The sequence below is a fragment of the Jaculus jaculus genome, chromosome 9, assembly GCF_020740685.1.
Source record: "Jaculus jaculus isolate mJacJac1 chromosome 9, mJacJac1.mat.Y.cur, whole genome shotgun sequence".
In the NCBI taxonomy this organism is placed as follows: Eukaryota; Metazoa; Chordata; class Mammalia; order Rodentia; family Dipodidae; genus Jaculus; species Jaculus jaculus.
The window spans coordinates 138,638,896-138,656,291 of NC_059110.1; the positions used below are offsets into that span (position 1 = coordinate 138,638,896).

Sequence of the window (17,396 nt, forward strand, 5' to 3'; positions counted from 1 at the left end):
AGTATCTTCATCTTTGGGCTTGGAATTCTGTATTACCTGTGCACCCCTGGAGTAAGAACGGAATATGGTACAAAATCTTCCTTGCCCTGAAGTGTCCCTGGAAAAGATGTTGGAGACTGTTAAGAGGAAATCAGTGTTTGTTCTTGACAGATTCTTAAACTTTGGAGCTACAGCAAACACATTTTACAGTTTTGTTGGTGGCCATCACATGCAAGTCCAAAACGGCAAAAGGACCATCCCACATCTCCTAGGGTGATCTCAATTCAGGATGTCATCCTTTCTTTCTCTCTTTCTTTGATTAACTGGTTGATTGACTGACTGTCTTGAGACAGGGTCTCATTCTGTAGCCAGGCTGTCCACTATATATTCCAGGCTGGCTTTGAACCCACAGTGATCCTCCTGCCTCAGCCTCCTGAATGTTGGGATTATAGGTGTGAGCCATCACACCAAGCTTCATTCTCTTTTCTAACTGTCTTTTGTCCTTTTTTTTTTTTTTTTTTTTTTTTTAGGTAAGGTATTGCTCTAACCCAGGCTGACCTGGAATTCACTATGTGTTGCAGGCTAGTCTCAAACTCATTGCAGTCCTACGTCTGCCTCCCAAGTACTGAGATTAAAGGTGAGCACTATCAGAGCTGGGTAAAAGTTTTTTTTTTAATTTTTTTTTTAAATTATTTGCAAGGAGAGATGCGGGTGGCCTCTAGCCACTATAAACAAACACCGGATGCATGCACCCTCTGTGCATCTGGCTTTACATGGGTACTAGGGAACTGAATTCAGGTTGCCCAAGTTGTTAGCTTTTCATGCAATGCCTTAACCACTAAGCAATCTCTGTAGCCTCTACTGTTATTTTAAGACAGTGTCTCACTGTGGCCTCAAACATGTGGCAAGCCTTAGCCTCCCAAGTGCTGGGATACCAGGTGTGTGCTACTATGCTTGCCTTCTCATTGTCATTTTAGAAGTCAAACTACAGACACAGAAACATGATTTTCAGACATTTTATTTTCCCTTTGATTTTTCGAGATAGGGTCTTGCTCTAACCTAGGCTGATCTGGAACTCATTAGGTAGTCTCAGGGTAGCCTCAAACTCATGGTGATCCTCCTACATCTGCCTCCTGAGTGCTGAGATTAAAGATTTGTGCCACCATGCCTGGCTGAATTTCAGACATTTAATAACTCCTTATGTAGGTTTAAAATTATTTTATGTCTGGGGAATGTAACTCAGTGGCAAAGCACTTGCCTCACATGCACAAGGCCAAGAGTTCCATCCTGTGTATCACAAAAAATTAAAATAAAAAATTCAGGACTAGAGAGATGGCTCAGTGATTAAGGTGCTTGCCTGCAAAGCCTAAGGACCCAGGTTTACTTCTCTACTACCCCCATAAAGCCAGATGTACAAAGTGGTGTATGTGTCTGGTGTTCATTTGCAGTGGCTAGAGGTCCTGGTGCACCCATTCTCTATCTGCCTTTCTCTCCCAAATATATATATATTTAAATTCAATGATTGGGCAGAATCCTTGACATCTAATTATAATGGAAGTAGATCCCATGATGTCAGCCCCTCAGTGTGTTTCTAAGTTGGTCAGCACAGAACAAAGAACTAACTGGGCTTCCTTCCAGTCTACAGATGATAGTACATACCAAGTGTATGGTAGCCAGAAGGCCAGTTCATCATCCCAAGAAACTACCAAGATGAAGAATGTTAATCCCGGCATTGTGTGCTAACAGTGGTGACACTTGGGACAGTAGGCCCTGCTTCCTCAATCTTTCTAAAGCAAAGTGGATATGCATCTGCATGTGCAGCCATGATTCTTGAAGATGAATAGTCCCTAGCCATGCATATCTCAATGAGTAAGGGAATTGGACATAGTTTTATTGTTTTTGTTGTATGTCACCAGCTAGTGACAATGCCATAGAAGAAGGCCTGGGGCTTAGGAGAGGTATGAGCTGGAGGCACTGGCCACTATCAGGTACATAGGAATGAGTGCCTTTCTGAGAACAAAGCAATTGAGAATCTCCCTTGGAGTTTTGTCCACATGGAAACCACTGGAAAGTCTGGGCAAGGAGACAACAAGACAGAGGAAATGCATCTGCTGGCCCTGTGTGGTGCTGTCAGACACAGGTCCCATACTAGTGACAGTGCTGCACAGAGCTAAGCCTCTTCCACATACATGGGAACAACAAGAGGATGCTGTAGGGTTGGAGAGGGCCTAGCCTTAAGCATCAAGTGGCTGTAGTGGGAATGTGACTGTGCAAAGAACTCAGTGTGGACATAGTCGCTGCCACCACACAGAAAAGTCCTCAAGCTCCTGCAGGACTGTAGTTGATTTGGGGCATGGTAGGAGCCTGAAACCTCTAGGATGTGAATGGCGGGGCTTTGTGAGGAAAGTCTACAGAAGTTTGGGACAGACTCAGGAGAGACCTATTCCACTGTTGAGATGAGGTAGAAATTCAGGCCACAAACATAATTTTGGATGCAGCCTTTAGGTGAGGGCCAGTAGGGCTTGGGGTACAGCCTCAGATATTTCTCTCCATAAGCCAGGGTTCAGAGGAGGGACAATGAGCACCAACTCTTGGGCTCAGGGCCTAGAGCAGGAGAAGAAAAGGGGCTAACAGTGGTCCTAAATGACTTAGCTATACTCAGAATAGAGGTGTGGGTCCTGAGAGGTAAGCCAGGGTCCAAGAGCAAAGTCAGTTGCAGGCACAGGCAGTCAGCAGATCCTCAGCCCTTGACAGCAGGATTCTCTGAGGACCATGCTGGATACTCAGAACTGGGTGTGAGGGACCTAGGCTGTCCTAGTCATGCCACTTCAGTAATTACCAGTACCAGGGAAGGAGAAGCAGAAAGCAAGTACCAACAAAGTGTCTTCTACAAACAAGGCTCCTTCTCTATTCACAGCTTGGCCCTAGGTGCCTTTTCCTTTGGATGATGGGGTAATGGGCTTCAGTGGGTCCAGACAACTTTCAAGAAGCCACCAGTTAAAGCTAGCACTAAGGAATATGGTCCTAGGACCAGGGCCTCCTGGCCAGTGCAGACCTGACTCACCAAAGCTGCAATTTCACCCTCCGGCCATCTAACAGAATGGTGGTCGTCTTGTGGTCGATTCCTGAAAAAGAATTGAGGAAGACTTAGGTGTGAGGCTGGCTGGATTTCTCCAAAGTCATCACCTATATAAAAGAATTGTTTACATGCATGCAAGTAATACCTGATGTAATATCACTCCAGATTTGATCAGGTCCCATACCTACCTCCTAGTGGACAGCCCCAACCACCCCTTCTGTTGTAGCTGCCTTTGTTTTGCTTTGACACATGACCAAACACAGCTGATGGAAGGAAAGAGTTTATTTTGGTTTACAGTCTCAAAGGGAAGCTTTGTAGTGGCAGGGAACAGCTGGTAGAGCAGAGGCTGGACATCACAACAATCTTGCCACAGCAGGAGGAAAATAGCAACAAGAGAATAGGTTGAGTTCTGACAAGGGGGATCTGGCTATGACACCCAAAAGCCTGCTCCCAGAAATACCTCCTCCAGCAAGGCTTCATCCCCCCAGTTGTCACCAGCTGGGGACCAATCATTCAAAACATGAGTTTATGGAGACATCTGATTCAAACTACCACATTCTACTCCAGGCTTCCTCACAACTATCTTGTGATAATAAATGCATTCAGTCCAACTTTAAAAGTCCTCATAATCTTTACCAGTTCCAACACTGTTCAAACATCCCTATAGTGCCAAGTCTCTTAACTGTGAGTCTATAAAATCAAAACACAAGTTACATCCACACCTAATGGAACAGAGTAAATATTCCTATTGTAAAATGAAGGCACTTCAAGGAACTACAAACAATGAACTATATAACCAATGCAAGATCTAAACAAGCAGGGCAAACATAAAATCCTGAAACTCCAAGTCTGACATCAGACTCATGAAGATACCTCTGGTAGACAAATTCTCCCCTCTAGTCAGGCTGCTTATAGCCTGGGAAAAAATTCACCCCAAGCCAGTAGCTCTCTTTGGCAGCTGTCTCATAGTCCTTGCCCCTCCAAAATCCTGGGGTCTCCACTGAAATCTATGGTTCCATGCCATGGTCTTTCAAGGCCTCCACACAGGGACTACCACCCTGCCTCACATCACCCAGTGGCCATCTAAAAAAAAAAAAGGAAAAACTGTTGCAAATCCAATGACTTTCTCTTTTTTCTGAAGCTGACTTTGAAAGCAGGAAAATATTCTTCCCACTGTACCAATGTAGAATAATTGGCCAAATCTAAATGATGGTAATCTCAAACAATTGCTAGATCTCAAACAAATCTATAATGGGATGCAGTCTCTGGCCCAAAACTTTCATTTTTTTTTTCTGTACCATACTGATAACTTTCAAATCTTTCTGCTCTATATTCCACCAGTCACACTATTCCATTAGTTTTTTCAAAAATTATTTTTATTTATGAGAGAGAGAGGGAATGGCAGATATAATGGGTGTACCAGAGCCCCTAGCCACTGCAAATGAATTCCACATGCATGTGCCACCTTGTACATGTGGCTTTATGAGGATACTGTGGAATCAAACCAGTATTCTTTGGCTTTTCAGGCAAGTGGTTTGACTGCTAATCCATCCATTAGTTTTAAAATTAGCTTTAAGTTCTCAGGACAAGGGAAGTACACAGCCAGCCTCTCACAAAAACTGTATCCTGGTTTGGAAAAAGCTCTTTTCCCCCTCATAAATCAAGCCTTCATAGTCCACAGTTCTTTGTGCATTTAGGTCTTTCAATTCTCACCAGAATAGTCGATTAAGCTTTGCTTATAGCACTTCAAGGAGTAAATCCTTTCACATTTCTCCCAATTATCAGTCCCAAAAGACCAAAACCCACAAAGTCAGGTTTTCTACCAGCAATGACCTCATACCTCTGGTATCAACTTTCTGTTTTAGTTACCTTCATGTTGCCCCAGCAACATGAACACCCAACCAAAAGCAGCTGAATGGAAGAAAGAGTTCATTTTTGCTTACAATCTCTAGGGGAAGCTTCATGATGGTAGGAAAAAGTAAAGCAATCTTGCCACAGTAGGTAGAAAATAGCAGCAAGAGTTCTGGCAAGAGGCACACCCCAAAAGCTCTCCTTCAGAAACACACCTCCTCTAGCAAGGCTCCATCTCCCTAGCTACATCCAGCTTGGGACCAAGGATCCAAAACATGAGTTTATGGGGACATCTTATTCAAACTATCATACCCTCCTTTTCAGCATCAACCATTCCATCTAGCCACCATCAGCCCAGCACCTGGGCACTTCCTACCTGGAACTGCTGAGCCTTGTGTTTCTCTACCTGCTACCTGCCTGAGCATTGAGCCAAAAGGGTAGGGTGCCAACTTGAACTTTACACTCCCAAGAACTACTCTGAATTCACAGGGAGCCCATTCATGACCTTGTGGCTGATAGGGTTTGCTGTAGGGCTGTGGAAAACTGGGTCCTGTATTCCTGTCCTTCCTAACCTGCCTGTACCCCTCTCTTTGGCTGCCCCATACTGTGTGAGAGCTACACTAAGTTCATTTTTTAAAGGAACAGAGGTAAAATAGCAGGTCTGGCAGTAGGAAGTCACCCTCCAAGTGTCATGCTTAGAGTGTGAAGGAAGTACACTGTAGTTTTGAGTACAGAAGGAAGATAGGACTCAAGAACAGCCTGTTAGTTGCCAAGTAAATGCTGGACTATAGATTCTGGGCAATTTTTATAACTACTTTCTTCAAGTTTTTATTTTTTAAGTTTTTTTAAATTTAATTAATTAATTTATTTGAGAGAGCAAGAGAGGGAAAGAGGCGTGGGGGGGAGGAGAGAGAGAAAGAGAGAGAGAGAAAAAAAATGGGCATGCCAGGGCGTCCAGAAACTGCAAATGAATGCCAGATGGATGCGCCACCTGTGCATCTGGCTTACATGGGTCCTGGGGAATCAAACAAGGTCCTTTGGCTTTGCAGGCAAACACCTTAACCACTAAACATCTCTCCAGCCCAAGTTTTTCTTTTAATAAGTATGCATTTCTTCTAAGTATACAGTAAGTGTGTTGTGTGTCTCTGCATGTGATGGAACCTAGGGCCTCATGAATGTTAGGCAAGTACCCTGCCAGACCTGCATCCCAGCTTCTCTCACTTTTTTGTTTGTTTATTTGTTTTGTGGTAGAGTCTCTCTCTCTCTAGCCCAGACTGACCTGGAATTCACTGTGTAGTCTCAAGCTGGCCTCAAACTCATAGTAACCATCTTACCTTGGCCTCACAAATGCTAGAATTAAAGGCATGTGCCACCACACCTGTAATCACTCTTTTTTAAAAATATTTTATTTTTATTTATTGATGAGAGACAGAGAGAGAGAATGGGCATACCAGGGCCTCTAGCCACACAAACTCCAGATAAAAGTGCCACCATGTGCATCTGGTTTTACATGGGTACTGGGGAATTGAACCTGGGTCCTTCAGCTTTGCAGGCAAGTGCCTTAACCACCAAGCCATCTCTCCAGCTCAACATGACTCTTTTTTTTTTTTTTTTTTTAAATACAGGGTCTCAATTAGCTCTGGATGATCTCAAACAGGCTATGTAGCTGAGGATGACCTTCTTCCTGCCTCTTAACTCTGAAGTCCTAGGACTACAGATGTACACAACTATGCCTAGCCTCCAAAACAATTTTTCTTTTTGTTTCTCAATTTTTATTAACATTTTCCATGATTATAAAATATATCCCATGGTAATACCCTCCCTCCCCCCACCCACTTTCCCCTTTGAAATTCCATTCTCTATCATATCCCCTCCCCATCTCAATCAGTCTCTCTTTTATTTTGATATCATGATCTTTTCCTCTTCTTATAATGGTCTTGTGTAGGTAGTGTCAGGCACGGTGAGGTCATGAATATGCAGGTCATTTCATGTCTGGAGGAACATGTTGTAAGGAGTTCTACCCTTCCTTTGGCTCTTACATTCTTTCCGCCACCTCTTCCACATTAGACCCTGAGCCTTGGAAGGTGTAATCAAGATGTTACTCAGTACTCCAGTCACTTCTTTCCAGCACTATGATACCTTCTGAGTCATCCCAAGGTCACTGCCATCTGAAAAGAGAAGATTCTCTACCCAAAGTGAGAGTAGTGTTAATATAAGGGTATAAATATTAAGAGAAGTGCTTACTGGACAGTTGGATAAGCATAGTATATACCCTTATCCAGACATCAGCAGATGTTACACCTCTAGGGCTCATGACTACCCCTGTTTTAAGTTTTCAGTATCAGGGATGTATTCTCCCCCAAGGAGTGGGCCTCCAGTTTAATTGGAGGGCAGTTGGTTTCCACCATGACAGACGTGCCACTATTGCACCCATACTGTTGAGTATCTTCACTGGTGGTATCTCTTTCTCCCATCCCATTGAACTATATGTAGAATGGCTTCTTCCAGCTTTCTGTCAGCTTGTCTACATGGAGGAGGTTATCAGCTTAGTTCCAGCAGGATTTCTCAGTGGCCTTGCAGCCCAAGTGTGTGGAGTCTTCAGCAGTAGGGTCTTACCATCAATTCCTGGTGGGAAACCAAGGGCCTCGGCAATGGCCTATAATGTCAAAACAATTTTTCTTGAGACAGGGTCTCACAGAGCCCAGGCTGACCACAAATTCACTATGTAACTGAGGCTGGTTTTGAACTCTTGAACCTCCTGCTTACACCTACCAAGTGCTAGGAGGCATGCACAGCCAATCATTTAAAAAATATTTTATCTAGCCAGGTGTGGTGGCACATGCCTTTAATCCCAGCACTTGGGAGGCAGAGGTAGGAGGATCGCGTTGAGTTCGAGGCCACCCTAAGACTCCATAGTGAATTCCAGGTCAGCCTAGGCTAGAGAGAGACCCTACCTTGAAAAACCAAGAAAAAAACAACCTAAAAAATATTTTATCTATTATTTGTAAGGAGAGAGTGAATATGGGCACCCCAGGACCTTTTGCCATTGCAAATGAACTCCAGACACATGTGCCACTTTGTGCATCTGGCTTTACATGGGTACTGGGGATATTACCTGGGGCTATCAGGCTTGGCAAGCAAATGTCTGTAACCACTGAGCTATGTCTCCAGCCCCACAGCCAAATTTTATTTTTGTTCATCTGGTTTACACAGGATCTGGAGAGTCGAACATGGGTCCTTAGGCTTCACAGGCACACACCTTAACCACTTAAGCCACCTCTCCAGCCCACCAAATTTTATTTTTGAGGTAGGGTCTCACTCAAGCCCAGACTGACCTGAAATTATGTAGTCTGAGGGTGGCCTTAAACTCATGGCGATCTTGCTACCTCTGCCTCCCAAGTGCTGAGATTAAAGGTATGTGCCACCATACCCGGTCTTATTTTTATTTGTTTATTTCTTTTCTTTCTTTCTTTCTTTTTTTTTTTTTAGGTACGGTCTCACTGTAGCTCAAGCTGACCTGGAATTTCACTATGTAGTCTCAGGGTAGCCTCAAACTCATGGCAATTCTCCTATCTCTGCCTCCCGAGTGCTGGGATTAAAGGTGTATGCCATCATGCCTGGCTTATATTTATTTATGTTTTTTTGAAGTAGAGTCTTGATCTAGCCCAGGCTGACCTGGAATTCACTATGTAGTCTCAGGGTGGCCTTGAAGTCACAGTGATTCTTCTACCTCTGCCTCCCGAGTGCTTGGATTAAAGGAGTGCACCACCATGCCTGGCTTATTTATATTCTTGTTTTATTATTTATTTATTTATTTATTTATTTATTTATTTATTTTGACAGTGACAGAGAGAGAAAGAGGCAGAGAGAAGCAAAGAGAGAAAGAATGGACATGCCAGGGCCTCCAGCCACTGCAAACGAACTCCAGATGCATGTGCCCCCTTGTGCATCTGGCTAACGTTGGTCCTGGGGAATTGAGCCTCGAACCAGGGTCCTTAGGCTTCAAAGGCAAGCGCTTAACTGCTAAGCCATCTCTCCAGCCCTTATTTATATTCTTAAAATTTTTATTTTATTTATGTATTTGAGAGAGAGAGGAAGCGAGGGAGAATGAGCATGGCAGGGTTTCCAGCCACTACATGTGAACTCCAGACCTATATGCCACCTTACACATATGGCTTATGTGGGTACTAGGAAATTGAACCTGAGTTCTTAAGCTTTGCAGGCAAGAACCTTAACCACTAAGCCATCTCTCCAACCTCCAAATATTTTTAAAGAGAAAAACTGTCCTCCTTTATTGCACCAGAAACTATTCTTCTGCTACTTTTTAAAATATATTTTTTTTATTTATTTGAGAAAGAGAAAGAAGAGGGGGAGAGAGAGAATGGGGGTACCACTGTATATGAAGTCCAGATGCACGTACTCCCTTGTGCATCTGGCTTACATGGGTACTGGATCCTTTGGCTTTGCAGGCAAATGCCTTAACTGCTAAGCTCTCTCTCCAGCCTTTCTTCTGCTTCTTTAAGAAACCATCTCCTGGGTGGAGAGATGGAGTTGCAGTCAGGTGCGCATTGCTGGCAGAAATCACCTGACCAAGAGCATCTCTGAGGGGAAAAAGGGTTTTTTTTGGCTTACAGACTCAAGTGGATGCTCCACAATGGCAGGGAAAATGATAGCATGAGCAGAGGGGTGGACATCACCCCTTGGTCAACATAAGGTGGACAATAGCAGCAGGAAGAGTATGCCAAGGGAAACTGGTTATAATACTCATAAGACCACCTGCAACAGAACACTGCCTCCAGGAAGCACTAATTCCAAAATCTCCATCAGCTGGGAACCTAGCATTCAGAACACCTAAGTTTAGGGGAAGACCTAAATCAAACCACCACATTCCCCCCTGGGCCTCATAAACTGATAACCATCCATGATGTAATAATGCAATGCATTCAGTCCACCTTTAAAAGTCCCCATATTTTTTATTAATCCTAATGATGCTCAAACATCCCCATAATTCAAGGTCTTTTAACTGAGCCATAATACCAAAAAAAAAAAAAAAAAATCACCCCAAACCCCATAATGGCACAGAATATACATTCATACTGCAAAAGATGGCATTGGGCATAGCAAAGAAATATTCAACCAATACATGATTTAAACAGGGCAATATCAGACTCTAGCTCCAAGTTTGACAACTCTAGTCAGTGTCAAATCTCCAAGTATGATAATTCTAACCAGCAACAAGTCTCTGGAGTTCCAATTCCGCCCCTCTACCTAGGCTACTCACAGTCCTAGAAGACTTCATCTGGGGCCAACAGCTTTCCTTAGCAGCCATTTCACAGTCCTGGCTTCTCCACTGGATCTCCACCGCAACCCACAGTTCATCCTCACTGCTCCATCAGATCTCCCTACAGGCATCTAGCAAACCTGCTTCACATTGCCCATGGCCATTTCCAAAACACAAGACCATGTTGCAAATTCAATGACCCTTTCTTTCCTGCCTTTCTTATACTCCATAATACCAGGTAGGGTTCCAGTTTGTTAATCCAGTTGGGGAGGAATAAAACAGACTTTGAAGAACAGGACACTCCTCAGCATTCAGGCCCCTTCAAAACACTGTATTCTTTCTGCTCTCCCAATGCAGGTCAGCTGGCCCAATCTCTCATACAGTTGTAGCTGAATGGGCAGCAGTTTCTGCCAGAAGATTTCTTTTCTGTGCCATCTGCTCACACCAGTCTATTTCTACACAGTGCAACCCTGCACAAGTTCTCAGGACATGGGCATAACAGCAAGTTTCTCACACAAACTGCTTCTAGCCCAGTCCAAGCAAAGCTCTTTCTCACCCTCATAAGCCAAACCTCACAGTCCATAGTTCTTACTGCATTCAGGTCTTTCAACTCTGACCAGAATATTCCATCAATCTGTACTTATAGCACTTCAAGGCGTCTCTTAGGCTAAAGTTTCAGATCCTTCAACATTCCTTTTGAAAATCAGCTTCAAAAGGCCAAAGCCACACAGTCAGGTTTCAAGCAGCAACCCCACTCTCAGTACCAACTTTACTGTTGCAGTCAGGTTTGCATTGCTGGCAGAAATCACCTGACCAAAAGCAGCTTGTGGGAAAAAAGGGTTTATTTTCACTTACAGACTTGAGGGAAAGCTACACGATAGCAGGGTAAAACGATGGCATGAGCAGAGGGAGAACATCACTCCCTGGCCAACATAAGGTGGACAATAGCAACAGGAGAGTATCCCTAACACTGACAAGGGGAAACTGGCCATAATGACCATAAGCCTACCCCCAACAATACATTGCCTCCAGGAGGCATTAATTCTGAAATCTCAATCAGCTGGGAACCTAGCATTTAGAAAACCTAAGTTTATGGGGGACACCTGAATCAAACCACAACAGATGGCTTAATGGTTAAGGCACTTGCCTGCAAAACCTAAAGATCCATGTTCTCTCCAGATCCCACATAAGCTAGAAGCACAAAGGTGAGGTAAGCTCAAGGTCACACATGTCTATGAGGTAGCACAAGCATCTGAACTTAGATTTCAATGGCTGAGGCCCGAGCATGCCAATTTTCTCTCTCTCTCTCTAAAAAATGAAATATTTAAGAAAGTAAACCATCTCCTGTCGGGTGGTACATGACTTTAATCACAGCATTTGGGAGGCTAAGGTCGGAGGATCACCATGAGTTTGAGGCTAGTCTGGGCTACAGTAAGATCCTATCTCAAAGAAAAGTAGGAAGGAAAGAAGGGAGGGAGGGAAGGAGGAGAGAGAGAAAGAAGAAAAGGAAGAAAAGAAACCTTGTCTTGTTCTGGGAGTTTAGCACAGACTCCTTGAAGGATCTAAAGACTTCTGGGTTTTAGCTATAAGCTCCTAGTCTCAGGAGACATTTTGCAACATCACATCTCCAGAGTGCAAGGAATTGGGAGGCAGGGAAGCACCTACGATTGAACTCCATTTGGATAGATCCTCACCAGGTTTGCAGGCAAAGAAGATGCCCCAGAGTGGCTCTTTAAGAATAGAGCAGTGAGACAGCCAGCCCTGGCCTGAGAGGACTTATGGCCTATGTTCTCTATAAGCCATGCGGAGGCTCAGACTTTGCTTTTTCCTCTCGAATCCCCCACAGGCCCTCTCCACCTCACTATACATGTCCCCCCAGTGTCTAGGTCAGCTCTCCGGCCACAGCCTCACCTTATATACGACCACCTACTCCTGCGCCCTTTTTCAGACCCCAGTACCTGCCCTGTCAGCATTCATGACTCAGATCATCTCTGTCTCCTGCTAAGCTGATGCTGTGTCCACAGAAGACCTTCCACTGTGCTGGCCCACATAAATTAATGGAAGAATGAAATCTCCTCAGAGGGAAATGGTATCACTATGGAGTCTCAGGGTGGCCTCAAACTCATGATTATCCTCCTACCTCTGAGTGCTGGGATTAAAGATGTGTGCCACAACACCTGGCCTTTTTGTCTTTTTTTTTTTCCTACACACAAATTATATTTTATTAAGAATTATACAAATAAAAGCTCCAGGAGCCAGGCGTGGTGGCGCACACCTTTAATCCCAGCACTCGGGAGGCAGAGGTAGGAGGATTGCCAAGAGTTCAAGGCCACCCTGAGATTACATAGTAAATTCCAGGTCAGCCTGAGCCAGAGTGAGACCCTACCTCGAAAAACCAAAAAAAAAAAAAAAAAAAAAAGCTCCAAATAAACTGTGTAAGATCCAAAGATCTTAATTTTAAATTTCTATGTAATAGCGTCATACTTAAATTTTGTTAGCATATCTTTTCTTTGCTATTACCACCAAGTTGTAAGATCAAATAATTACAACCACATAATACTTGACAAAATTGTTCTATCCATAATACTTGGATATTTGATAGGATCCAATTAAAATATCAGCATAACTTAAGTTTCCAAAACCAATTTGAGGTTTTACATTACAGCAAAAAAGTTCAGGTTGCAATATGGAACAAATAGCTTCCACTTTTTGAGAGATGAAGTTGGCGTACACATTGCAATCAAACACTGTCGGGTCTGGTTTGGCACTCTCGCATGTGATGCGACTACCAGGTCTGGAATTTTCATGTGCAAAGTGTGTACCAGGCCTGGCACTCTCATGTGGGAGGCATCTACCAGGCAGCCCCTTCACTGCCTTTGCCTTGCTTTCCCCACTTCCTTTTGTTCACTTGGCCTTCAGCTTCTTTCTCTGCCTCTGGTTCATCTTCGCTGGGTACTGTCCATTCTGGTCTAGAAGAGTCTTTATGTTTCTCTTAATCTCAGTCTCCATTTTCATGTCATCTTTTCCCTCTTCCATCACACAATGAACTTTCTCCTGGCCCTGTTTGGGCACTACCACAGTTGCTATCTCTTAGACATCTTCCATTAAAATATCACTGTCAACTTTGAGAATAATTTTAAGTCTGTTGAGCTCTCTTGGAGCATTCTTTTCTCTCTTTTCAGCATGCATCTTCCTTTTCCATTACTCCATAAGCTTTTAGCCATGTTTTACCCAAGAAAAAAATGCACGCATGCCGCCCACCAACTGGAAACTTTTTTGTCTTTTTTAATGAGAGAAAGAGAATTGGCATGCCAGGGCCTCCAGCCAGCCACTGCAATCAAACTCCAGATGCGTGTGCCACCTTGGGTGCATGTGTGACCTTGCACACTTATGTCACCTTGTGCATCTGGCTTATGTGGGATGTGGTCAAATGTGGGTCCTAAGGCTTCACAGGCAAGCACCTTTACCACTAAGCCATCTCTCCAGCCCTTCACTGTTCTTTTTAAGAAATTTAGAGGCAGCCAGGTGTGGTGCAAGCCTTTAATGCCAGCACCTTGGAGGCAGAGAGGTATGAGGATCACTATGAGTTTGAGGCTACTCTGAGACTCCATAGTGAATTCCAGGTCTGCCTAGGCTACAGTGAGACCCTACCTTGAGAAATAAACAAAAAACAACAACAATAAAAGAAATTTAGAGGCAAATGTGCACACTTGATGTCAGGGTTAGGAGCACAGAACCTATGCACAGAGAGCTTGGCATATCTCTGACAGCTTGTTGGACACTCCCTGATGAAGCCTATGCCAACTTATCTCTGCCTCTGTTCCCCTCTGCCCCTCTCCTTTCCAAGCCTGGAAGCTTTTTGGCATCATGTACTGCCCTTACCCTCATGATAGAAAATTGTAGCCCCACTGTATTTCTCTTAAACCAAAGGGTACTGAGTTAGTTTCCCCCATGAAAGGAGACCTAAAGAAGATCCCTTTCCCGGGAAGGAAAATCCTCTAGAGGGCCATTCTTTCAGTCCAATACAAGCCTGATCATTCACCAAGGGCTTCTTACAGACCTTCAAACTCATGGAGAGTTATGACTGTCAAACATTGGCATCCTGCAGTGGTCAGCACTGAGGCATATACAACATGAGACACAAGAAATGGCTAGAATACAGATATACTCATTCCAGAAGTTCAGAATTAACTTTAGAAATGTTTCTTTCCTCTGGAGTGCTTTTCATTTCATGGGGCAATGAATAAACACACTTGGGATTCTATTTTGAATGTGGAGATAACTTTCTTGGCCTTAGTATTTCTGCTATTTGACAGTGAGATAGAGTGTTTGTCCTTCACAGGTTAGAGGACACTTCATTTTGGTCCTTGAGTTGACTGAACCTTGACTATCCAAATTTGTTTTCAGAATTGTCCTGCTTGGTCTAGATGAAGAACATGGCTGTGCAGGGGCCCTCACTCTCTCTGTTTCCTTCCTTCATCCTTTCCTGGGAAGCATATATGGAAGGTTGATGTGGACTTGAAAGTGGACTTAATTGGTCCTTATTCTTAGTTTGGATGGGCATGTAACTGAGGAAGGAAATAGTTGTCTTTCAGAGGTGTGTTGTATTGTACCAGAGTTCCTACTAATTACAGATGTTCAAACTGGTCCTTGGCCCTTCAAACACGACCTGGTTTCCTTGTGGCCTATAAGCAGGAGCTACTATCTACCCTGATACCCAGAAACCTATGCTTGTGTTGCCTTGGTACCACCACCTTTTTTGCCACACTGACTGCCTGACAGGCCCTTTCAATCTTGAGACACAATTTTTTTCCATTTGGAGAAGCATTATGTTATTATGTTTTGTTTTGTTAAGATAGGGAATCATGTAGCCCAGGCTGGTCTCAGACTCCATGTAGTCAAGGATGACTCTGAGTTTCTGATCCACTTACTCCTACCTCCCAATTGCTGGGACTACAAGTGTACACCACCACACCCAGCTTGGGAAGTTTTCATGAACTAGTTATCTGTTTTCTCCTTCAAGAGCATTGTCAATAAGATTTAAAATCCCCTGAGCCTCCCCATAATTTTTTACTCTTCTCTCCAGTGTCTCTTCTACTCCCCCTCCCCTTTTAGATTCTGGAAAATAATATTGATTTTCTATTTTATTCCTTGAAATTTTCATTTCTGCTATGTTTTCAGTTTCTGAGAATGTTCTGGTTTTTTTATGGGGTTGGTTCCTTTCCAGCTTCTGTTCCTGGCCTTAGCATGGATCAGCCATCCTGCAGACAGTGCTGGGCACTACAGATAAACCAGCAGCCTGAGAGTGCTGGAGAATGGCTGCTAGACAGGTGGGAGAAAGTCCTTTCCTGCTATCTTTGGCACCAAACCTACAACATTCATACAGCTTGAAGTTGCTGGGGACAGCTTCCTCCCTAGGTGGAAATAACCCAACACAGGTATTTGAACAAGGAACCTGGGGAGGAAGAACAGCTGAGAGTCCTAACAGTACTGATAAGCAACCAGGACCCAACCATGCCTGAAAGAAACCCCAACTTGCCAGGTATGTGATATAGCAAACCCCTCTCCATTTAAACTACTTTTATAACTACTTATGCCATGTAGAGTTGTTTCTTCCAGGCTACTCCCCTGTGCTTTGATGGTTCTTTGCTTTGGACTTGGCACCACATTCTGGGACCATGGATTTGACAGCATACTAATTTTAAAAATTAATGTTCTATTAACTTTTTTCCTTGACTAGGAGGTGCTATAGAGGCCAAAGTCATTAGGAACAACTTCTGTCTTCTGTTTTAACACTTGAGAGGTGCCTTGTGGATGTTTATGTTGCCATTTTTGGCACCTATGACCTCTGATGCTGATTTTTAGCCTTCCTGGAATCCATTTTCTAAAAATAAAAAACAATAATATTCAACTATGTCTGAGGTAATACCTGAACTGGAATCTGACTTTGGTCCAAACTTTAGGTACCAGACCTTCATTGCAGAACTCTTTTGAGCTGATTACACTGAGATTTCTACAAAAACAGCCAAACTGAGCAAATATTTTTTCATCCCAACTAGGAGGCAAAAAGTATTCAACCCTGGCCATGTAGGAAGGTCCTAACACAAGGTGGAGGTTGTTCAGCTGATGTTTGTGACCAACTTGGTCTACTTTGGCCCTTCTCTGATGTTCTACCTTGCTGCAGACCCACAGCCCAATGGGGCTTATGCTCTGGTTCTCTGCTTGGCAGCCATTACTGCATCTCTAATGGCCTTGATGCTGTTCTCAACCTCTGGGCCTCAGTTTTACAGAAAGAGAGGAGGGCAAGAGGAAACCATGACTTTGAGTGTCTGCCTTCCATCATCCACCATCTGTTACCTGGGCTAGTGATACACATATTCTGGATTCCCAGGGTGAGTGGTCTGCTCCTCCAAGGACCCTCAGGGCCCCAGATGCCTGGATGGTGCCTTTGCCCAGCTGTAGCATTGTTCCCACTTAGACTCTGGCACTTGGCTAGGGTTTGTGGCCCTCCCCCAGCACCTTTACAGAGTCTAGATATAAGGCTCTGAGAGCAGTCTCCAGTCTCCCATCAAATATTTCATGCTCTTAATTCAAACTTGTCCCAAAAATAAACTTCTGGTATAGCTGTGCAGCCCATGGTTATACTGTGGAGCCAAATCCTTACACAGCTAGGTTCACATTCACACAAATGAGAATCTTTCATAAACTTATTTTATGAACCATTTTGCTTTATTATCTCCCATGTTTTAAAAAATTATTTATTTATTTATTTATTTATTTGAGAGGGGGGGTCAGATAGTGAGAGAATGGGTGTACCTGGGCCTCTGGCCACTACAAACAAACTCCAGATGCATGTGCCACCTTGTGCATCTGGCTTTACATGTGCACCGGTAAATCAATCCTGGGTCCTTTGGGTTTTTAGGCAAGTGCCTTAACTGCTAAGCCATTTCTCCAGCCCTCCCATGTTTTCTTTTTTCTTTTAATATTTTTTGAACTATTTAATATTTTTTGAGACAGAGAGAGAAAATGGGGGCATCAGGGCCTCCAGCCATGCAAATGAACTCCAGATGCATGTGCCCCCTTGTGCAGCTCACTTATGTGGGTCCTGGGGAGTAGAACCTAGGTCCTTTGACTTTGCAGACAAGTGCCTTAACCGCTAAGCCATCTCTCCAGCCCTCCCATGTTTTCTTGATATTGCCTTCTCCT

The 17,396-nt window shown here is 43.8% G+C and overlaps 1 protein-coding gene across 2 annotated transcripts in view; it reads right to left on the minus strand.

The window, feature by feature from the left end:
* Positions 1–17,396, minus strand: part of Rab40b (RAB40B, member RAS oncogene family) — a 36,498-nt gene that overhangs the window by 3,144 nt on the left and 15,958 nt on the right. For both annotated transcript variants that reach the window (XM_004655028.2, XR_006638937.1), the window contains exons 2-3: positions 3,044–3,104; positions 37–97 (exon numbers count right to left, since the gene is read on the minus strand). In XM_004655028.2, the coding sequence (XP_004655085.2) occupies positions 37–97; positions 3,044–3,104 (122 nt within the window). The remainder of the gene's footprint in view (positions 1–36; positions 98–3,043; positions 3,105–17,396) is intronic.